This window comes from Copadichromis virginalis, linkage group LG11 (genome assembly GCF_057382275.1).
Source record: "Copadichromis virginalis isolate Kocher_CV1m ecotype Utaka linkage group LG11, C_Virginalis_male_GT1.1, whole genome shotgun sequence".
Classification (NCBI taxonomy): Eukaryota; Metazoa; Chordata; class Actinopteri; order Cichliformes; family Cichlidae; genus Copadichromis; species Copadichromis virginalis.
In genome coordinates this window covers 35,172,488-35,197,338 of record NC_140628.1, presented here as the reverse complement: position 1 = coordinate 35,197,338, position 24,851 = coordinate 35,172,488, and the positions used below count along the sequence as shown (strand labels likewise).

The window sequence follows — 24,851 nt, the reverse complement described above, 5'->3', positions numbered from 1 at the left end:
TAAATCCTTGCATAAATAAGCCTCCTTTTAGGTTGGAGACAAATGAATTAAATAGGCTCCACGCTGACCAGCTACACCCCTAAAACAATCGTATATACAGCAAGTATTTCTCTGTAGACCAACTACTTCTCTGTTTAAACTGGGCCTTTCATGTTTTTCCTTACTTTCTGTCTCATAAAAACTGTTACAGTGATGGATATTCTAACAAAACATGGTGAACAGTTGAATAAATTACATTTGTGCATATGCAAGTAATCCCTGTAAGCCAAAAGGTCAGGTTTCAGAGTTCTTTGAGCACTCAGTCTTCTTCCTACATCAGTGAGACAAGATATTACTTATATGGTCATCTCTGACTCCCAACCAAATACTGTTAAAACCTTCTGTTCACTGGAGTCTGAGAGTGTGCACCAAGTTCCAGTATAACATAAGTAAGCATCTTTTTGAACCATTAATCCACTTAAAAATAAATAAAGCCACTTGAAAATAGTGCAAAAATAAAATGATTTATGCTATTAATTAATTTAATATTATTAATGTAGGATTTTACAAATAGTGAGATCTTACATTACATTTTACTTTACTAAAGTCTGAGCACTTAAATGTTTGTTTGATGGTTCGTTTCTTGATATGGCTCATCAATAAGAAACCTTTATGATTTCACTTCATTGCTTAAGTTTATACTTATGTGCAATATTTGCATAAACATTGTTATTCACTCACACTATGAACAAAGACTGCCATATTCTGATGCAACAAAGGGACATTTTAGACTGAAAATGTAATTAGGCTGCTGTAGTTTCCTTAGAAATTGTATGCTTTTTACCTATTCTGTAACAAGATGACCTGCTACTACTGGAGACAATCAGTCATTAAAAATTCAGCAATATTCTCTGAAGCTATGTGGTAAGGTGAAAACCAATATAAGAATATTTTTTAATGTAAAACGATATAAAGACTGCATATTCATTAAGCACATTCAGGCTCAATCATATTATTCTACAGCATTCTAATTATAACGGCCTCGTACAAAAAGATAACAAACGTGATGGATGGTGTACAAGCAGCATTTAATACACAGCAGCCACTTTTTTCATTGTTTTTGAGCAATAATTATTAGAAACAATAACAAGGAATAATTTAAGAGGTTCTTGTATTTTCAGCACAAAATATTGAATCGGGTGAGAATTTATCTCGGTGCCAGGAGCACAAGAGGGTGACAGATGACTGACAAATTATTTTCGGCTTGTTTATCTCCTATAATGAAGACTACATGGAGGCGAGAAGGGGGAGTATTTAGGAAAAAACACTGAACAGCCGGTCTTAGATAGTGTCTGTAATTATTTTAAACCAGTGTAATACAACAGCTTCGATAAAGCATAATAATGCTTAAAACGTGACACACTGAGTATAGTACTTAGAGCAGACAGAGACAGTTTAGTTGATAATGGCAGCTCATATTAGCTGAAGGCTCAGCTGATACCCTATTTGAGGCCTCAGTCACGCAGGCTTAGAGACCGCTCGGAGACTCCCTGGCAACTGTTGGTCACCAGGGAAAAATGTGACTGGCGAATCTGCAACCTGCTTTGAAACCCACCTCCATCCCAACTCCTGACTAAATTAACTGACTGGAGTCATTATCTTGCCCTCCAATAACACTGTGAGGAGTCATTTTTGACCAGGACATGTCCTTCAATGCACATATTAAACAAATATGTAGGACTGCTTTCTTCCATTTGCAGTATGGAATCGAGAGACAGCGACTATCTCTATTTTTAAGATTAGGCTTAAAACTGTCCTTTTTGATAAAGCACATAGTTAAGGTTGGATCGGGTGATCCTAAGTCCTCACTCAGTTACTCTGAAATGGGTCTAGGCTGCAGGGTGATTGAAATCCCACTATCAAAGCGCTTGCTCATAGATGCTCATATAATTGTTGGGGTTTTTCCTCTGTTTTACTTGTATTAATGTTGGGTCTTTACCTTACAATATAAGGCATTGAGGCAACTGTTGTTTTGATTTGGCACTCTATAAATGGAACTGAATTGAATGTCATAGTGCCGATCTGTTCTGTGCACGCCATGGAGTCTTGCTGCTACTCCCCCAGCTTATGCATTACATGTATGCAGATCCACAAACGTAGAGCAATTGAGAGGTGCAAAACAGAGCCACAGTGCCAAACGTAATAGAGTGCAGTTAGAAATAGCAATCACCTTTTGACTATAATAGTTTGGACTGAATTACATATTTCAACCATTCAGGTACCTTTCTTTCCAGCCTGATCATCACAGTTTTCAAAGGTGCAGGGCCCCCAGGCACCCCATGGTGATACCTCACAGTCGATGGGACAGGGGATTTGGCACAGCTGGGATCTGTTGGGGATTGGACCTTCGCACAGCTTGTTTTCCACTGGGCGGGAGGCTGTGCAGATAAACAAAAGGGAAACACACAATAAGCAGCAGATAAAATGAGCCTAATTCTGAGGAATTTTTCTTCTTTAGCAGCATTGAAAGGAGCAGGAACAAGGGACGCAAAAATGCTTATTTGCTTTTATTCCTGGCATAAAATCCCTGCAGAGGGTAGATGAGAGCCACAGTGAAAAAACAAAACATGCCTGTGAAGTAGACACTATTATCCCTTTGTCTTGTTTATCGTCTCCCTGTTAGCATGTCAGAATGATAAATTAGCAATGATTATCTCGTACAACGCCTTGCTAGCAGCATAAAACATTATGGAGCCCTGCCCACGGACTCTCAACGGAGACATAGGAAGAGGAGGCAACAATACAACACTAAAGGTGTAAGAGAACACGGACAATATCTTGGCTCATGTTTATTCCATGAGGCGTAATTTGGCATCTACTTCTCCTAGTCATGCCATGCTGGATTCTAAAAAAGCTCTTTCCACGAAACCACTGGTAAATGCATGCCAGTCTGAACTCTGGGGGGAAGAAAAGAGGAGATGCTATCACCGTGCAAGAAACAGCTCTGTGACAACTGTGCAGAATACATTTCTACACATCTGCATCATGATAAATAAATCTGATGTGTGGAGTTCCTGAAGATACAAAGTTAATGCATTTATTCATGCACAAAATCATGCAAGTGTCATTTCAAAGTGGATGTTTCTGCTTTCAGAGACATTTTTCTTTTTTTCCCTTCACCCTTTTGAGCCTCGTGAGACTAGAGGCTGACAGGAAATGAACAAAGAGACTAGGAGAAAGGGGACTTTTGATACAAGCCTGACCACACACAGAATTTAAGGTTTTTCAGCTTAATTGCATATTTTCCATTTGTATTGTTTACACAGTTTTAGCAGAAAGTAATACATTTAATCTGATGCAAAAAGGGAATGGAGAGGTTTTTTTTCCAGGAAAGTGAAACCAACTGCTGACTGTATTTTCCAAACAATGACACCATCAGCATTTAGATTGGTTGCCTTTAAGGTCTGCTTTTATCTTTACAATTCCCGCTCCCTCAGAAAATAAAAGCAAACTGGCAAAACTGGGAGAAAAAAAAATCACTTTTTTTGCCTGTGGACAAACCGGAGTAACTACATTACGTGAAGAAGAACAGAGAAGATGGTGCGAAAAATGGATCCCTTTTTTTTCTGTGTCCATAGAAACTATTGCAAATGACCTCAGTCGGAACAGGGGTGTCAACAGCCCTCACACTGTGTTGGGAGAATTGACTGATGCTTACGTGGTGCCAAACAAGCTGAAGAGGCACTTGGGAACCCAAAGTCCCTTCTCTGAGAGAAAATTTAAAAGAATGTTGCATGTAAGTTGAGACACCATTCACTGGACTGTGGAAAATAAAAAAAGATGCTTGCAGGTGGCATGCCAGCTGCAAATGTGCTGTCAACAGAGCTTTCAGCTGACTGCACAACCAAAACAATAGTTCATTCCTGACATGTCAAATGGCAAAGCATACAGGTGTTGTATGTTTGAAAGACAGATAGTCACTACACTGATATCTACTTTGTTTATGGAACAATTATGTAATCAAAACAGAAAATAGAGATCAAAGGTGATCCTACTAAAGCCCTGACTCATGTTGCAGTTAACTTATCTTAGCATGAAGCCTGAAACCAGAGGTAAACAAACTGCTTGGCTCCGTAACAGAACATTTTAAGTTTGCTAATTAACCCGTTACCCCTTGTTGACTGATTGATTGTTGGTTTGCTGAACCAATCAAGTGTTAAAATGGCAATTTGTCTTGATGACATGAGACATAAGCTTTGGAGGTAATGGAGAGAAGCAGGCTAGCTGTTTTTCCCCGTCTCCAACCAGCTGCTGCCTGTAGTTTCATATTTACCAGACAGATATGAGATTGGCCTTCATCTTTTCATGTAACTTTTAAAGAAAGAAAATAAGTGTGTTGCCTACAATTTTAAATCATCCCTTTAAAGCATGAAGCCAGCAGCACACCAGCTTCATGCTTCCAGGTTTTCCTGATTAGAAGAAGTCTGGCTCACTGAGCAGACGAGTCCAACCCTCTGCCTGAAGCTCCCCACATTGACGGACACTTCTGAACCTCTCTTCCTGCAGCTACACTCAGAAAACCTGCAAAGCTGAGCCTGTAAATCAGATTTCATTCTGCGCAAAATTCTGACTTCACCATTTTTTGAGCTATATAGCTTTAATAAAGATAACTATAAAACACTGATTCCCAGGAATAATGACAAGTACTGTAGAAGGTACTTCTTCACTACTTGGAAAGATTAACTATTACAGTTATTTTTGTTTAATTTAATAATTGAAACGTGGCCTATACAGGGGGAGATATTTGAATAGTAGCTAAAGGTACTGAATGAATGTTTAAAATAGTGAGCCGACCATTATGAATGGTTAAAACATAAATATGAAAATATGAGCTAAAAGTTGACCAGGTCTGATTTAAAATTTCCTACTTATTGCAATTAAATGTTTTGAGGTGAACTGTGGGGATACAACAGACGAAACTATAAAAACCCTGTTTAACTACATGTTGTTATACACAATACAATATCATAAATATAAATGATTATACATGAACTTAAATTAACTGTAACAATGTGGGCGGACTTTGTCTGGTTTTAATGTGAAGCTGTAGGAGAACAAATTGGCACCATCTGTCGTAATAGGAAGTACAGCTATAGTAGATTTTGCCCCTATAAGAAAATCCGCTCTCTGTGAAAACTGATTCTTGGTTGAAAACAAGATGATGAAAAATACATATCAGAAGCTTTTTCTCTACAAAGTCTGAGTATGGATTGATCTCTACTTTTGAAATATTGTAATTAATACTGGAGTGTGTTTTTTAAAAGAAGATATTTAACGATTCATACAACAAAAAAAACCATCTTCTTCATGTTCAACCTGAAGCACTTTATTTCCTGTATCCCAACTGTTCCTACAAGACATCTAAAGCTTAAAGTCTCTCATAGGCAGGACAGCCAAATCATAAATCCCTCAGAACTGTACAGGGAAAGGCAGAAGGGCCTTTTGAAATGCAAAATGTCTAATTCCTTTTACAAATACACTGAAAGTCAAATACTGAGTTTGCTGAGCCACTGTTAATCCACATCTTATTGGAGAACTACACTCTCTTCAATCTTTTAACATCAGTCCATTTGTGAATACTAAATTGGGGGCTGACAGTGTATCAGCCTCTCTATAAAAGGGAGAAAATATCCTGGAGAATATCCTGACTCTCTGTTAGTCCATTTTGTGGTGTACTCTCCAATGAGTTCATTTCTCTATTGTGCAAAAATGACAACGGTAGAAAAAAAATCCCTCTTGCAAGTGCGGCTTACTGTCTGCAGCGGTGGAAAACGTCTTGCTATCCGTATTCCGTTTGTAGTGGAACAAAGTTTGTCTTACAGTTCCTTCAAAGCTTTAATTCTTCTATCCAGTAGAAAACAGAACTTTGGTGTAAAACTAGTCATCCTTTGTTTTACTTGAAAACAACACTAAGAACTGGCAAGAGAGCAAAAGTTTGGGATTGTAACTGCACAACTGGCTCGTGTATACTGAACGTGATTATGATTATCTAAATTATCTAAAGCATTACAGCAGCTGGGGCAAAGTCTACTGTAAAAAGAACAAGGAAGAAGAAAAGCGGAAAAGGAAACAGAAAAAAGAAGAGCCAGAGAAAGAATAAAAACCAAATGAAACAACAAAAAAAGGCAAATAAAGGAGGTGAGGAGTGAAGGTAGATGAGGGTAGGATGATGGGAAAGGAAACAAGTGCAAAAAGAGAAGAAACAAAAGATTGACAAGAAAGAAGACAAGAAGAGTTGGTGCAATGAGAAGGGAGAGGAATGGAGGAGAAGTTACAAACTAACCAAGAGGTTAGGACAGGAAATGCATGAGGAAAAGCAAAGGAAACATGGCAAAAGGAAATGGAAATGGAAAAAACAACCAAAAGGAAAGATGAAAAGGATGAAAGCAATTGGAGGAGGGGAGAAGACAGAAGGGAGGGAGGGGTGAGGCAGGCGGGGGACGCATAAATCGGGGAGACGGGCTTTGTGACAGCATGACTAAAAACACCTACCTGTAATCTGGAAGGTGATGGAGAGAAGAGGGGGGACACTAGGCTTCTGCTGTTTTTGGGTCTGACCCGCTGCAATTACAAGGGAGATAGTGCTATTAGCTACGCACACACAGGGGAGACAGAGGCACTATCAAAGAAACAGAGGGAGGGAAACGGCACAACAGAGACAGGCAGAAACTAATGCAACAACAACAGCAGACCTGAGCCTCATAACCCAAACATGTTCAATTAAATGCAGATCAAATCTTTGGTTTGAGTGGAAAGCATAAAATAATTGCTGTGCATGGTTCATTTCTTCCGACAAGGCCAAATCAGAGGGAAAGCCACGTGGACCCTAGGAGCATGCCATTTTATCAGCTTAGATAAGAAAGTTGACACATGAAAAGAAATTACTTTTTTTAACACTTTTCTTTTTTTCAAACTTAACGGCAGCAGACTAGGTAATGAAAGTGAAAATAAACATTAGCTGTGATTATGCACTGCGACCTTTTTATCCTGTCTGTGTATTTAAAGGAGCGGTTAAGCAATTGCTAAAATGCTCTTGGCTGTATTTGAAAACAGCAGCAGATCGATTTCACGAGCTACAGAGCTAATTGATGCCTGTTTGCTCACTGCAGACAGGAAAAAAGTTCATTTAAGCTTAATTTATGAGCAAAAGATCACAACAATAGTTCTTTCAAGGCACTTTATATTGAAAGGTAAAGAACAACATTCTAGAAAGAGCTTAGTGATCAAATCCCCTATAAGCAGGCACTTAATGATCTTATATACATGCATGCTAAGGTATTTCAACCTGACACATAAATATAAACAACACATTGTTTATTGTGTACAAAACAGAAATTAGTCCCTTTAGCACAAACTGAACAGCAGTTATGCGTTTGAGAAACTCAGCCAGATGCAGTGACTCTGCCCAGCTTCCGAGAGTCTTGTCGTCACAGCAGGGTTGCCAGTTTCTGACGCTACACTGTCTGTATACAGACCAAACCCAAAACCTGTCGTTTGATACGATCACCGCAGGTTGCTGACTGCATCTGCCAGCCCACGCTATAACTGAAAATGCTGCACAGAATTGCTCTGTGAATGCATAAAATGGTGTTTGTCTAGAAATATTTTCAGCAGCTTTCCTTTTCTCCTCTCTGCACTTTTTATGAGAAATTGCGTGGCAGAAGTCGTGTATATTCATCACTTTCTTGGGATTCAGATTGATCATTTCTGTCACTTATTTTGGCCTAAATACTTGTTCAGTAAAAAGAAGAACAAAACAATTTAACATGCAAGTCTCTATAAATTTACAAAATTCTGTTTTTACATTCTTATATTGTGAATAAAAAAAGACATTTGTGTACTGCAACACGATTCTGGAAAAATGTCTTTTTGGCACAGATTCAACGAGGTGCTGGAAACATTCTCAGAGATTTTAATCCATTCTGACATGATGGCATTGTGCAGTTGCTATAGATTTGTTATGCAGCCAACAAATCTACAATCAAACTTCCATTCACAACATCCCAAAGGTGCTCTATTAGACTGAGATCAGGTTCCTGTAAAGCACATTCTTGAGTACAATTAGCCTTTACATTAAAGAAACCAGTTTGAGATGACTTGAGTTTTGTGACATGATGTGTTATCCTGGTGGAAGCAGCCATCACAAAATGGATACACTGTGGTCATAAAAGGATGATTAAGGTCAGCAACAATACCCAGGTAATCTTGACTGTTTAAAAGATGCTCAGTTGATACTAAGGGGCCCAAAGTGTGCCAGGTTCTGACCTTTCTTGTTCTTCGTTGACAGGTGTGGCATCCAGTGTGGTCTTCTGCTGCTTCAAGGTTCAATGTGTTGTGCATTTAGAGATGTTTATGTTGCTTTGGAAGACCTCGTCTGTAATGACTTCCCTGGCCTCTGACATCAACAAGGCATTTTCTTCCACACAGCTGTGGCTCCCTGGATATTTTCTCTTTTTCAGACCATTGTCACCATTGTCTTTAAACTCTAAAGATGGCTATAGTGGGAAATCCCAGTAGATCAGCAGTGTCTGAAATACTCGGACCAGGCCATCTGGCGCCAACAACCATGCCATATTCAGAGTCACTTAATTATTGCATTTGCTTTACTGTCCATTTGAGTGGCTGATTAGAGTGATTAAGTGCAAGTACATGTATATAATGTATTTATATTTACAGTTGTAAATGATTTAAACAGCATATAGTAGAAACACTGTAATGTTTATGATTTATAGCCCTTAGAATTATAATTGTATTCTCAGTGTAAAAAACTTCTACTGTAGATTACTGTAGGCACACTGTAAAATAACTGTCTTTTCATCATACCCTTGTAAAGACAGTGAGAAGCATGGTCTTTTGAGGAAAAACTGCTTTTATATCTTCTGCCAATCTAATCCCCAGTTGCGATTTTATTACCACCTTCAAAATATCTCCATATGCTTCAGCATACCAACACCCAGAGTTACTCATGCTCAGCTGATATTACTTACTTCTGACCCCAGATACTGATCTGGGGTCAGATCGATGCTTCTCCCCCATAAAGATTACTGTTAAGATTTAGGAGGTAGTAAGCTCATTTCAGATCAGGGCTTGAGGGCATCTTCAGCCCTTTAGCACAGTGATATTTATGCATGAGACGGTAGAGAAAGAGAGCTCTGTCATGGTCTGCGGTGGGTGGCTGGAATTTCCATAAGGCTCCTGAACTGACCTGGGATCCGCCCCTGGGCAGGGCCAACTCCAGCTCCTGCACACCTGGAGCCTATTGCAGGCAATCAAGCCAGAGGGATTTAAACCACACGTTGATGTTCATTCACTGCCAGTTTGTCATCAACACATTTGCTGTATTCACCTTGGCTCACGCGCCACCTCCGGACTCAGGATACCAAGCAATCATTCTGAAAATCTCTCTGTGCCTCACCTGCCTGCCCTCCTGCCATCACACTCCATCTGAAGCCCCAGATCTCAGGCCAGCCTTTCCACGCCACTCAGCCTCCCCTGGATTCTCATCACCCCCCTCTCAACACTCCATGTCCCCTACTGCAAGTAAGAATTGCTACTCTTACAACTGGCCACTTCAGAGCTGCCTCCACTACCTCCCTAACTCCTCTATCTTCTCTCTTCAGTGTGACTGTTCCCTGCTCAGCTCCACTCCGCATCTCAGGCCTCATTCCCTCGCCCTAGCCACGTTCCCCAGGCCACGCCTCGTCAAACTCCACGTCTTATTGTTTTTTTTGTCTTTGCTACGTTTTCTTTTTTGCACTTAAACCTAATAAATTGTTACATCATCTGCTGTCTCTGCTATGGGTTTCTGCACCTGAGTCCTGTTCAGTACAGGCCACTCGGCCCCGTGACAAGCTCTGGTTGTAGCAAACATCGCTGAGCTGCTGTCTGCCTCTCTGTCTCAGTGGTCTGCTGTGAGGTTACCCCCCAAAAGAGGGAGAAGAAATCTTGCACCAAGAAGATAAGAACTTTGTACATGTTTGTCTGTGTTCACACTTTCTCACATACAAGTCACGCACGTCTCTCTCGCAGCACTCTCAACATGCTTGTGCAGCGTAATCTTTAACAGAGTTTATGAACACCTCAGATGTATCATCGTGTACCTCACAGCCTCTCAATAGACCTAACAGAACTTCATCTGGAAGGTTATACATTATTTCTGTCATCACAGGTTATATTTTGAACAGTTTCTGTCGATGGATTTAATCTTGGCTACCTGACTCATTATTCTTTAATTACAGCTGACACACAGGAGAGCCAAAGGACCACCGATCAATTCGACCACTGAAAAATAAAAAGTGCTAAAGCATCTGTGCTGCTATCGCTTCCTTTACAAGTAATTTCCCTTTACTTAATTTAGCATTACCTAAAATAAATTTGACTAATATTGGAACCATAATGAAATATTGCAAAGCATACATCAGTGTTAGCACAATCTATCACTGACAAATGAAACAGAACAATGATTTGGTTCAGAATAGTTTTTTAAAGCTTTCCAGCTGCAGGTCTGAAAACAGGAATGGGCTCATAAATTATTCTGAAATTTCAACATAACAGTTTTTCTTTGAGTTTTTAATACAGCTTATTTCATTTATTATTATATATTCCAATCAAATTGATAAAAATGGACTGACTATATATATCTAACTTTAGTTGGCTTGCTATTGGGCTAGTAACAACATGCTAATGATACAGTTCTCCAATAACAAACTAGGTCTATTTAAAAATAGTATTTGTGGTACGACCTCTTTTAGTTTATTGGGGTATAAATCTAATAGAAAATGTATAAATCACTCCTACTCACTTCCTCAGGAACTTAGTGAATCAAGTGTTTTAGGCTAGCATCTGGGGTATACTCAGCTGTTTCACAGGGCTATGCAGTCCTGTGATACTACCAAAATACTACCACAATTAAAAGCGGTCAGTACTAGCACCTGAAAAACAGTGCCTAGACTTGGTTGTTTCATCCCATTTTTTAAATCATAATCTTTCCATTTTTCTTTTCATCACTGCTTCTCTTCCATGTGAGCCAGTAGTTTGAGAGATACGAGTAATGCTCATATTATTTCCTCTTAACTTCCTCCAGCTGGTTGCAAGAGAAGATCATCTCTCCCTTTTTGACACCAGTTGCAATTGAGCACCTCACTTCCTCCTAAACTTTGTCACTTGCTCTCATGTGATCAGTATGGTTGAGCTCCATAAGCTTAGTTTCAACTAATGTCTTTAACACCTTCCTTAAGAGGGCAGCTTTGACTCTAAGCTGGCTTGACGAGTGTCAGAAATCGAGGCCTTTACACTTGTGTCCACTGACAAGTCAAAGCAGGTCACAGGACCAGACAAATCCCTGATATAAAGGGAGAGGCAGCCAGTAAAAGGCTGTATAAAATGTTTACGTGACGAGCTGATGAAAAGAAAATACTACAACAGGTATTAATAAAAATAAAACATTGTGGCATAATATTGGACGTGAACCGAGTCAACATGTTGGCTGCTGCAAGCACATGATATGCAATTATCTGCTACCAACCCACCAAGGGCCTGCAGCTCTTATACACTGTGTGTGGGGATTGGAGGATGCAAGGGTGTCACGTAACAGTGCTTGATCAAATCTATTTGAGTTACCCTTGAGACTGATTTGTTTCAGGCTGTGTGATGGTGTAGTATCTGATGTATGCAGCTGTGGCTACGCTATAGAGGAAAGATGGTCGACAGCCTCCCGAGATCAATATGCGCTCTTGACAAAATTAGATTTCTTTGACAAATTAACTATATAAGGTTTGTATAATTGAAGAGCAGGCCACAAAAACAACACAACAAAATAATAAAAACACTTGAAAAAGGTAGCGAGAGACAGAGTAGTGGGTTATTGCTAAAGAGTTAATTTAACTTTAATGCACACAGATTAAACATGCAGTGTAATAAAACTTGCAAATGTACACCAAGTCTACACCTCAGCTTGGTGCATAAAAGAGTGAGCATGTTTCTAATGATCAATTTTTCTAACTGGTTTCAAGTAGATAAACTTAAAAGCCTGGCAGCCTTTACAAATCATTCAAAAACCTGCAGAAAATCTGGATTTTGAAACTGAGCAACAAGTTGGAAGTTTCTGCATGACAGCCACAGTATATGCAGAGTGTACTTATGTTCTCATCCAGTGATCAGATACCACAACAGAACTGTCATGATACTGTGTGGCATAGAGTACAAGCTTTACAACATCATACTTTTCATGGAAATTGAGAGTAATTTACATACAGTAGCACTTCTCTCATCCCACTTATCACTCAAAGTGCTTTACACAACAGGACACATTTACCTTCACATAGTGCTTTATGCTATACACTCTAAGCACTTTATTGATCCAACACCCACAACTACAGCCAATTTGAAAACAGCCATTAATTAAAAAGGATGTTCTTGAACTGTGGGATGAAATCTCACCAGGCACACCGAAAACATGTCAATTCCAGCCTGAACCTTCTTGCTTACAGTGCCAACCACTGTGTGGTGGTGCAAGGCATTACGCTGCTGTTTCAGTATTCCTCTTGTAGTATCCTTAGACTTAAATTGTACTATGAACTATACTCATATTACACTAAAGTACTGTAGACTTTATCTATAAAAACAACCTCTTCAAGCTTCAATGAAATGTTAGGACTTCAAGCAACATGATTTTGCTGAGATGAGTTATGGAAGGACTCAAGCTACAAAATGAAACGGAGCTTTAACTGAAATGAAAAAGAAAATTAGAACATCAGTGATGTAATAACTCACCCACCTCATGGTCCATCACAATTCACAGATTCTTGTAATGTTTGAAGCACAGAAAGTAAGTTATGCTTTGCTGTCATTTGTTAAACTAATGAGAATTAAAATCCACTGAGAAGGCTCCGTTTTATCCAGGGGAATTAATGCTGTTTCATTCAAATCTGGCCGGTCTTCTAGAAGGAAAAGTCCCTATTAAAATGACAAATATGACCTTGACCCTGAGGACAGTTTGGTGAAGACCCATGAGGTTAATGTTGTATGCATATTTCACTAACATTTGACCAGTGCTAGAGTGCTGTGTTTGAGTAATCGCAATTCTTTGGATTTTTTGAGGGAATGAAGGATGATGGACATCACACCTTTGCATAAGCTCGTAACACTACACAAAAATACAGCATTTTTAGCATTCTGCTGTATTCACAAATAACAATAAATTACAGTACTGTTTAAGATGTCGTATATTTTGTATTCCCATAATTAATGTAGAATAACAAGTTCTGAAGTCATGTTTGCAACATTTTAACAGTATGCAGAGAAAAGCTATGTTACTTGCTATGACTACACATCACGTCAATGTAGATTTTTAAAAAATGCTTTTAAGAGCATGAAAATGAAGTGAAGGTCCAAATTCACAAGATAAAACCTACAGAATCTTGAAGAAAAGAGGACCTGATTCTATTAATAAACATACAGAGATGCAGCAAGAAAGATATATATTTTTTACCTCCCATTCTGTGTGAAAGTGACAGAGAAAAATGGAGAAAAATTGAGTTGCTGCTCTGTCAGATGAGTCAGAGGCTGAGCCGTGACACAGACAAACTCTGTGCACCGTCATGGGTTGCTGATTCCAGTATATGTCCGTTCGGTTGATTCAGACAACAGACAAAAAAAAGGTTGAAAACTGAATGACTCACTGGCCTCAAAGAGGAAACCTTACACATTAATACAAAAACTGGACTTTGACAAGAACATAAAATATGATAAAGAGCATATTTTATTAACAATTTGACTTTTTCTCTGCAGTTCCGAGAGTCCTAATCCAATGTTAGTGATGTCTTCTTTTTCTAAATCCAAAAGCTCACTCTTTGAAAGTCACTGGGACTGTCTTTAAGTAATATAGGGGCACGTCCCCCTTCAGAGCCCAAAACAGTCAATCCATCACATCCCACATTATTCAGTAAATCAGTAAGAGTCTTGAGGTTAACACATTCCAGAGTAACTCCTTAGTGCATTCAGGTTCGTATACTTAGATTTGCGTTATTTACCCCTTTTCAGTTACTGTTACATTTTACTGTATTTGTTGTGAAAAAAATCTCCTCCATATTTGTTTTGCATTCTGTCGTTTATGAGTCGCTACATACTAGCATCAAGTGCAGCTCAGCTGGCAGGATTGCAGAGAAGAAAGCTTTTAGTCTGTGGAGGTGTGCACAATTTTGAATTTGTGGGTGAAGAGGACATGAACAACATCACAGTCAAATCATGTTGTAGCTGGATGATAGTAAGTATCTGACACTTGTAAAGAGATCTACTTCATATTTTAAGAAGCACTTGTTAGGTGAGAAGGTCTGCAACACTGATGGCCCATTAAGGTGGAGAATCATAGAAGTGCTACAGCTCCAACTTTTATTTCAGCTTAAAAAAAAGCTGTGCTGAGAGACATGCTAAAATGCTTGTTGCTGGTTGTATGTGAAGAAAAGGTTACCAGTATTAACAAGCTGTGAAATGAGGTAAAGTCACTACATCAGGGGTAGGCAACCTTTCTGATGGCGAGTGCCATTTAAAATTTCCTCAAAGTCAGTGTGCCATATGATTGTATTAGCAATAAATTTAATAACACTCTATATGAACAGTTACACACTATATAGAACCACTTTATAGAATTATATTTGTTTGCAGATGTTGGCAGCTATCAGCGAATAGTTATCAGCTATTTTGAAACAAAAAAAGACACTTTTTATCCATAACAGCAAATGAGCCGTACAACAGAAAATACAAATGCTATTTATGGTGTCCTCACAACAATGATAAGAAAAATAAACTAAGCCAATATGGCATGTTTGTTAATACAGAGACACACATGTTAATGTGATCTCTAGTCTCCCACTCAGAGACACAGGTCTCCGAGCGTCCAACATTCAGACGGCTACCCGAGGACACTCATGTGAGAGAAAATCTGCTCACGCAGACATGTAGAGCCAAATACTGTCAATAAGGCCTCTGCAATGTTCTGAAGACAGTTAAACTTGTCAGGTAGTGATGTCCAGCAGGTGAACATGCAGCTCCGTGAACACGCACAGCTGTGGATTCCAGCTGCTTTGATGTCGCATTAACTGGCATTAAGACAAATCTAGCTGCTCATTAAAGATTTCTGGTTTGATCAGAAAATAAAACATTGTTCCACACACCTGAAAGTCCCGAAAACGCATTGTGTCTCAAGTCTACGGATGTATCCGTGTATTTCCGTGGTGCTGATGCTGTGCTGAGCGGACAGCTCCTGAAGCTTTTGAAGTGTCGGAATGTGGAAAGCTAACAACGTCCCTCTCACCAGTAGGCTAAGTTATTTTTAGCCAATTACAAGTTGAATCTGGTAGTTGGGGTTGTTAGCTAAGATACCGTCATTAAGAAGAGGCACAACTAATGTGTCTATGTGAGCTGATTTGCGATGTGCACCGCTGGCGCGGCCATTTATTTTTTGATGCACCTTCTCAAATTAATTCACCGCGTGTCGTGCCCAGGGCTGGACTGGGACAAAAGAAAACAGCCCGGGCATTTTGACTAAAGACCGGCCCCCCAGGTATTAAAGCCATAAAGCCTTTGAATGAAAACAAACGCTGTTGTGGTAAATGTATGATTTCTATACGTTTAGGTGACAGCTTTGGTTGTAAGATTCAGATAATTATTTAATAACAGCCAGACATTTTAAATGAAAATAAGAAAGTATTTCTTTGTGCCCCCCTTTCCCTGTTACATTCTGAAGTGGATGAAGCAGACTACACAAACTCTATAAAATATAACCAACAAGCACAAGTGGTAACACTTTAACTTTAACTGTAACTGTAACTTTTAATGGCAACAATCATGGTCTCCGTCACTAGGATGAGTCTTTTTGAATGCACTATGAGGACAATTTCGTAAGACGTGGTCCCAAAGGACGGTAAGGCTCAGCTCAAGGCTTCACGCTGGGACTTCAGTAATCAGTGTGTGAGGTCACAGTGACCAAGCCCATCTCTTATACCCCACATTTCGAGAGCCACTGAGGTAAGGGAACATTAACATCTCAAAAAACTGTCAGTAGCCCACTGTGACTGAATGAACATAACAAAGAACAGAAATTCTTCATAATTTTACTGAAAATTGGGATCTTTCACGCAAACTATGGGCAAGCACAGTAATCTGCTAGCAACTATGGCAAGTAACTGGGTGAAATTATGACTAATTTCACTTCCAGCAATCATTTTCTAAATGGCCAGTACCTGATCAATTACAATTAACTCTAGGCTAGCAATGATACAAATCGGGCCCGGAATCAGGTACTGAAGGATGCAACCATCAGCCATCAAATTAGATTACACATTTTAAAATTTCTAAATCATACAGTATATGACATCTTGATATCAGGTACTAACTCAAAAGTTAATATACATACACAACAGGGTCTTTAGGAACACTCTTAACTTTACCTTTGTCCTTTTCTCGAAGGTCGTTGAGGTATTTTAGAAGCTCAGCGTTGGCTTGAACACAGTACACTTCTCTCGTCTGTAAGCCTCCTCCACAAAGCCCTGTCAGGTTGCTACGTCGACGGTCTTGTTGGCTCAGCAATGTGTCAACCCGACAGTCGCTCCACTCTGTGGTTCTCCAGGTGTAACTACAACGTGAACATAGAACATGGAACGATGGGCAACAGTGAGAGAACCAACCATGCGAGTAATGCATGTAATGTAATGCAAGATAAGCATATTTACAATCTTGCAGACATCACTTTACAACATAAATATGCACTTGATGTTTATAACCAATGTTGTCTACACTCCTCAGTTTATGCAGCCTTTACAAGGATGTGAAGCATCATTTTATAGCTGTGTCTCTGAAAACCTACTAGATTTTCAGACACATCAGTGTTGGACAACGATAAGTTGCTTAATAAACTGTTGAAATAATGTAAATACATTTTTTGAATGTGGCTAACACAAACATTGCTTGCACTAGCAGCTTTCTTTCTTGTGGTCCTGTATTGATCAAGTCAAGAGATTAAACTTTGATACAGCCTGTTTGATAAAGCCTGCTTGTTTACAACTTGTCAGAGAAAGAAAAGAGTGTTGTCCTCTGCAGTCCTCTTTAAAACAAGAGTTAACAGGCATGTATATTTGTAAATTAATAAGGAATAAAAAGTTTGTCTAGCTGACCACTGTATCTGGGGTCAACTCGCAGATGAAGCCACCATTTAATTGTCTAGTCTAGTTGTACATATCCCCAACAGAAACATTCGGGATGGGATTAGGATCACACACAATTATAAGTTGATATATGCTGAACCATCTGTGAGAATGCTTTTAATGTTTTAATGTATGGGTGTGTGTAATTTTCTGGAATTATAATATCCTTATAGTCTCCATCCATTTGTCTTTACTTTGTGTCTGGCACCAGCCCAACTAATCTATCTCAATATGCTGTCTCACTTACACACATATACGCAAATAAACACACAGGCCACCCAGAAGAGCAAATTAGCTGGGTGGTGTGTGTAAAGGGAACTCAGCAGGAAGCGTGTGTTGTCTCAGTCAGGTTGAATACCAAACACTTTGGGTTCGCTGTATTTGTGCCTGAGCCTTATATGAATCCCTGCAATCTTTCTTAACCATGCTATAAATAAGAGGTGGATATCATCACAACATCACATGCAGTTCTATCCCTGTGAAACATGAGCTCCTGTTGTGTACCATGCTATGAATTCCACATCTACACTTTACTCAATGTTTTTTTAAGTCCCTGCTCACTCCCACCTGTGCTCCCTGCATCTCTTCCCTATCATCAGGAGTGACTCACGTGGCACAGGGTGGTATGGATTCACCCTGAGGTTCACAAGATTCAAACTCCTCCAGGAGTGGGCACTCCGCCCCCTCGCCCACGGGGAACTGGAGCACCTGTCTGGTCCGAGTCCGATTGCCTCTGGGAGATTCAGGGTTCATGCAGGTTTTGGTGCAGGGGCTCCAAATGGTCCAGTCGGTAAGCTTGCAGTCCGTGGGGAGAACGCATGACTGGATGGTCAGTGGAAGGTCCCTTGTTAAGCACATGCTGGGAAAAGATAAAAAGGAATGACATGAAATCTTAGTGATATCATAAGAACATTAATGCAATATAAATTTGGACTGTTGGTTGAAAAGAAAAGAAAATATTTATAGCTCTAACAAAACTACAAATAAAATAGAGAATATGCTACACTTGTAATTGAGCCCTTGAGCCCCAGTCAACCAGCCAACCAACCGACCCCTGATCCAATTATGCTTTCATAGGATGAATGACAGGGTAAGCTATCACCCAGACTCTTAATCCAAATGTTCAAAATAACTACAAAAATTAGTAATCTAAGTAACATAAATTCATGTTTTTATTTCAGAATTGTAACTCAATAGTTTTAATAACCTGAACTAGTCAAAGGTCCAAAAGTATACAATGTCTATCTATAGTTTACACTATTATTCCCATTATTTCTTTCACGACATGAAAATCATGGAACTGAAATAGCAAATAAACTCATCTCAAATGTGTTCTGGCCTACAGGGTTGTTCAGTTTAGATCAGTTGCTCAGGTTGTGTTTTGTTTATCTTTTTGTTAGTTTGCTGATGCTGTGACACCATGAGTGCAGAGGGTTACTGTGTCCATAACTGTCAGTGATTACCACAGACAGAGGTTATAAAATTGTAACTGTCTAAAGTGATAGCATTACAAAAAAATGACGTTAAATTAAATAATAACTGAATTTTCAGAACAAAGACTTCCAGATATTTTTCTTTTTATCACTTAAAAGAAAAAAAAGTTAAATTCATGTAATACTTTAAGTAAAATAGCATGTGATCCAAATGTTTAAATCTGAAAACATTTGGAACCTCTGCATATAAATGTGGTTGCTGGTCAAATGGCCATGAACACGTGAGCACATGCAACCAAATGCTCAGGCCACTGACTGCTCTAAATGCTCAGTTTGAGACAGTTTTTTTCCCCTACTTTTGGCTCTGTGTGATGCTAATGAGAGACGATAACCTTAATCTCTGACTGTGCGTGAAGAAGCCCACCCACCTGCTATTCAAGCCTTTTTTTTGCAAGGGGCAACAGCTTGTTTCAGAGAGAGGTTGAACTGAGAGGATGTAGGAAGTATAAGATCGAGAATGATTACTTTGAATTGTGCAAAGCTACGCTAGAAGAGTCAAAGGAAAATAGACGGAACTGAAAATGAGTATGGAAGATCCAACTTAAGTTGTTTTTTTTTTCAGAAAAAGAAAGAAAAAGGAAAATTATAAGAATTATGAATGGATATTATAAGTCAAGAGCAGGGTAATCAGTTTTTGGATATAGGCCGACATTTAGCATACAGATACAGCATTCGTGGTAAGAAAGCCGCTAGAATAGAATAAAATAATCCCTTAACCCACAAGGGGAAATCTGGGTGTAACACCAGCAAGAAAGACACATATACAAACAAACAGTACACAAGAGACAGAACAGAAACATACACAATTTTTACATATTTACATCAAGGACAATGGTTACCAAAAACAGACTACTGTACCGTTACTAGATTAAATAAAATTAAATGAAGTTAAGAGGCAAACCCTGGTTATAGTGTGAATCGGTTGATAAAATAGTGCAAATTACAGCGCTGATGTAAACATCTATGTTTGTTGGGAGCAGTTTTGATTGTACAGTCTGACAGCTGCAGGGAGGAGGACCTGCGGAAACGCTCCTTCATGCATCGAGGATGCAGATATCAGCATTGTTGAAAACTGCCTGTAGATTCATTGACTTAATGAATCCACTTAACCTTTCACTATTCTACTTCTTCATCCAAGTCATGCGGTGTACAGCTTGCTGATGCCTCATTACAATGGCACTGAAGTTTTCAGCAAGCTCTCAATTCTATTTTAATGTCAATGTGCTAAGTTGCCTATTGGCGTAAGACTTTGCATCAACATGTGTGATACCACACATGAAGCTTTGAACCCTTCGCCCTTAACTGTCGTTAGCTTCTCATTAGCATACACACTGCATAATCAGTTTCACATTAAGAGTAAAAAAGGAATGGTATGGCACGGTGTGTGTCATGTGTTAAGACAGCCAAAACAACTTCTGATCAATCGCTCACAAACATCTTTTGATCATCTAAACAGTATTTAGACGTAATGAATAACCCGTCCTCTTTGGGTCCCTTCCGAATCATTAGAAATTTGCTCTAACTAAAGCCGACTGCTTTCTGGTACTCGTTCTCGATGTCTCTCCCCTTGAGGCAAAGCAGCTGATGAGCTATTAGTGCTAATTACAGCTCTGCTTCATTTAGAAACCTCTCATTTAGACGTTGCCACCACACTTCACCTCCAGCAACTCAGACTTTTGGTATAAATCAGGAAATGTATGAGCTCAGTTGTGCTGTCTTTTTTTCTTTTAACTCCTGTGTCTTCACTGATTAAAACACCTCTGCAGTCTTTGAAGTGCTACTGGAGCGACACTGTGAAAAATCTTAGTTCTGTTTTTCTGCCAAACATGCTTGGTGTGCCGGCTCATCTTGCTTGGGAGGAAAACAATGAGGAATTTAAACAGTGAATGTGGCGCACAGAGGGTGATGGCTCGATTTCCTGTCTCAGATGGAACTTCTTGTGTTTTTAAAAAGCCCCCTAATGCAGCCAGTGACCCATTTTCTCAGCAGCTGGATCCTTTGAGTCGTTGCCGTTTGTTGTGTGCATGCCCAAGCATTTTTGTGGAGATTTCAAAGTTGCGAAAAGAAGTCATTATTTCTTCATCTCAGTCATTCAGACAGAATGAGGACACAATCAGATTCTATTTAAATAAGTAGATGACATCTGAAAAGTGCTCATTCTTAAGCATGTAGGTTTAATACATATACTTTCAGCAATGGACTCCAACAGACAAGATGCAGACAGCCAGAAAGTCTGCATACTGTAATTCAACACCTGTACACACTTGTTACTTGAATGTCAAATGACCAAAAAACGAAATTGATGTGGGTCAAAATGATTAAAGCAGCCTTTTTTTAATAAAAGAAAAATATCTGAGGGATAGATGTGGTCTCAAAAAATAAAATTAGTCGATCCCTGTACGACCTTCCCCATATGGAAAAGAAATAGAAAAAACTTATTAAAGACTTGCATAAGATGTGGCCTACTTCACATAGTGAATCATATAAGACTTATATGATTTACTCATGAAAGTGGCCACTTCCTCGTTACTCTCATATATTGTTTTAGTAAGTATCCAAAACATACAAGTTTCATTTATATAATTTTTCAAGGGATCTTATATCTTTTTTCACTCTTGTATGCTTTTCATACAAGTTTCACACAAGACAGATAGAAACTTTATAAGATTTATATATATCTTTTCCATATGGGTCTGCATCAAATTAAGTAAGAAACAAGCCCAATCAACAGGACAGCAGCTCAAGTTATAAGGAAACTGGCCTGTTTAGGATGAGTTGTCGGCAACAGAGTAAGAAGCGACTCACTGACAGATGTTCATCAAACGAAATTGGAAATGAAGTGAGCAAGATGTTTGGAGAGCACCCGGTCCGCAGATGACTGTTTTTTCTTTTTTTGCTGCACTGGGAAGTTTGTTCCACTTTTTTTTTCCTTTTTTTTCCGCAAGTGGCAAAAACAACTATGAATATTTTAGAACAAGAAATAAACAAGTCAAGGATTAATATTTATGTTCCTAAGGGCATGTGAGTTGTTTTCACGGCTCCTTTGAAATATTTGATCCCAGTTAGTGCTGAGAGCTTGGCGCAAACAAAGCATTAATGAATAGATTTAGTACATAATTGATTAAATCTTAGAGTACAAGTGGTGTGTGACTGAAATGTGATATGAATAGAGGCGTGCTCTATTGGCACTGTCACCAAATCCTTCTAAGAGATCAGAGCCGTCGCAAAAGCACAAGTTTGAAGGGAGCAGAGACGACATTTTAACTTAATGTCAGTCAAGGAACAGAAAGCGAGAGGATGGATCCAAAGAAGCAGCTCTTTAAAAGAATAGCTGATTACTTTACATTCACTTAGTAAAGACATCAAAGGTTTACACCAATACATGTTACAGAGACTTATTGACACCTGTTTGGCGTTTTACAAGTCTCACAGGTGTAATTTGCAATTTAAACTAAACTGTCCAGACTGCATGCACCACATCCTCGGATCTGTAAGATCTTAGTGAGCACAACCTTTGAAGAGTCAATAAAATATACCCTGTTTATAAAATACCAAAGTTAGTACACGAGCAATGAAACTTTGGTTTTTGCTTTCATGCTGACCTTACGCTGAACAACTTCTATATGTAATTTTTGTGTGGCTGATAATGACAGTAAAGTTGTTTTTTGTCATCTGTATTAAGTTAGTCTGTATATTTTCGTCTTGGCTATGCAAATAGTGATGGTCAAGCACTTGAATATTGTCAGCAGCTATTTCAGCAAGAAACATTCGGGCAAATAATGGCAGCTGTGGTGAAAGGGTTGTTCCTTTTACACTCTGTTTTTTTTTTGTATGTTTTCACCATGGGCGGCTAGGAAGAAGGTAGAGGTTGGTTGAGTACCAATTTGAAGGTGGTTCGATCCTCTACTCTTCATGTCAAATTATCCTTGGGCAAGATACTAAATCCACAGCTGCCCCCATTGGAGTGTGAGCGGCAAATGTTAGGTTCAAAGTGCTTAGGCATAGAGAAAAAATGTTATTTCATAAGAGAAAAGTAAAACTGTGTGTTACTATTTTTACGCGTTCTTATACGTTTAAAAAATGTCGTGGAAAGATGAAAAGTATTCAAAGGTAGGAAGGCATTACGACCACAGTCAGACAGCAGGCTTTCAATAGCCTCTTGGTGGTATTTACATTCGGTGAATGGGCTGTGGTTATGGGCTGTACTTTACTTTGCATCCATTCACACATACATTTATGCAGCACTTTTCATACTATACAAACAACCAGTCTGCAATTTGTGAAAAAGATCAGGAGCCTCAGTAGAACATGTAGACTATGAAGGCTACTAGTGTGTTGTTAGTCATTGCTGCTGTCAATCTAAAGTTTCCAGAGTAATTACATTTTTTTAACTAGAAGTTAAAGTTTGGAACTTGAACTTAACTGTTAGATTGGAAAAATCATAAAACAAAATTGTGTAACAATCTAAGTAATTTACCTTTTTAATAATAATTTCCTATTATTCTATCCCACATGGGATGCAAGAAAATGACAATACAAAAGGTTAAATGCTATTATAACATGCCAGAAATAACTTACCCTTTCACATAAATGGTAAATGGCCTGTATTTATATAGCGCTTTACTAGTCCCTAAGGACCCCAAAGCGCTTTACATATCCAGTCATCCACCCATTCACACACTGGTGATGGCAAGCTACATTGTAGCCACAGCTGCCTTGGGGCGCACTGACAGAGGCGAGGCTGTTGGACACTGGCGCCACCGGGCCCTCTGACCACCACCAGTAGGCAACGGGTGAAGTGTCTTGCCCAAGGACACAACGACCGAGACTGTCCAAGCCGGGGCTCGAACCGGCAACCTTCCGATTACAAGGCGAACTCCCAACTCTTGAGCCACGATCACCCCACATACTCTAGCAACATTTAGTCCTTCAATATCTAATATAAAATAACCTCCAAATGCAACTAAATTAACTGAAAAACATAATATAGTATATTCCAGTCTGCTTTGATGATAGTCTTCTTTTTACCACTATTTCCAGGATTTTTTTTCTTTTGTGAGGGTGCTTCATAATATGATAATCTGCTGAATCCATTTCCTTTTTCTCTTACTTAGCTAGCTGCAGTTCTCACTAAAATAGCCCATTGTGCTTGGTAGCATATTGAAAGCTATCCATGGATGATTGTAGATCTATAGCCATGGTAAAAAGAAAGCCGTAAGGTTTTAGATATCAGAACATAATAGAAATAATCAGATTCTTTTTTTTTTTTTTTTTTTGCTGATTAATGAGGAGCTTCTTTTAATGTGTGAAAACTGTGTTTCAGGTGAGGGAGAAGCTGCTGGAGCAAGGGATCAGAGAAGAGGTGAAGCTGAGGTGGAATGTGCAGCCTGATGGGAAGATTTTCCACAGAGAGGAGGAGACAGCCGGTTACTGTGAGAAGGAAGACTGTGGGTCGGTTTAGTCTGAACGTTATTGGCTGATGTTCCTCAGATGATCTAATTCAACTAATTTCCATCTCTATACTCTGACTGCTGGACTATAATAGCTTTGCATGACTGCTAGTTGGAAATAATCCTTATTTATCCTAAGCTTAGATCAAAGAGTGTCTGATGAGCTGTTTTATGCCTCTGTTTTTTCTGATTGGTGAAGCTAAAGTTTGCAGGTGGACAGGTCTTATCTTTGTTCATCTCTGTTCCTGGACTTTGTGAAGCAATTCTTACCAAAGGCCATTTGTGGACAGAGCATTTAGAATAGAAATGTACCCATGCAAAGTAACTAAATGTTTAAAACTGTGTAACCTTTGACTGAAAATAAATAAAAAATATTATACAATGGAATACAAGTTATTGACCATGTTTATGAATTTTAGGGCTTTTCAAACAACATTTTTTAAGATGTAATATCTCCCACAAAGATACAAAACACAGAAATGACAAAAGCTGTCATTGACCCTGAGTTTTTTGCCTGAGTTTGGAGTTTTTGTATTTACATTTTTGCCTTTTTCTGTACATATAGTGTTCTGAGTTTTGGGGGTCTGTATTACATTTAACAAGGTTTAGCCTTAGTTTTATCTTTAGGTTTTCTGGTTTAGTTTTCTTTGTGATTATAGATCTGTTCTAAA

The 24,851-nt window shown here is 38.9% G+C and overlaps 1 protein-coding gene across 1 annotated transcript in view; it reads right to left on the bottom strand.

The window, feature by feature from the left end:
- The window catches only part of thsd7ab (thrombospondin, type I, domain containing 7Ab), a 226,762-nt gene that overhangs the window by 122,665 nt on the left and 79,246 nt on the right, over positions 1–24,851 (bottom strand). Inside the window, exons 3-6 of the mRNA XM_085472186.1 lie at positions 17,848–18,096; positions 16,485–16,669; positions 6,532–6,600; positions 2,262–2,417 (exon numbers count right to left, since the gene is read on the bottom strand). Of these exons, the coding sequence (XP_085328312.1) occupies positions 2,262–2,417; positions 6,532–6,600; positions 16,485–16,669; positions 17,848–18,096 (659 nt within the window). The remainder of the gene's footprint in view (positions 1–2,261; positions 2,418–6,531; positions 6,601–16,484; positions 16,670–17,847; positions 18,097–24,851) is intronic.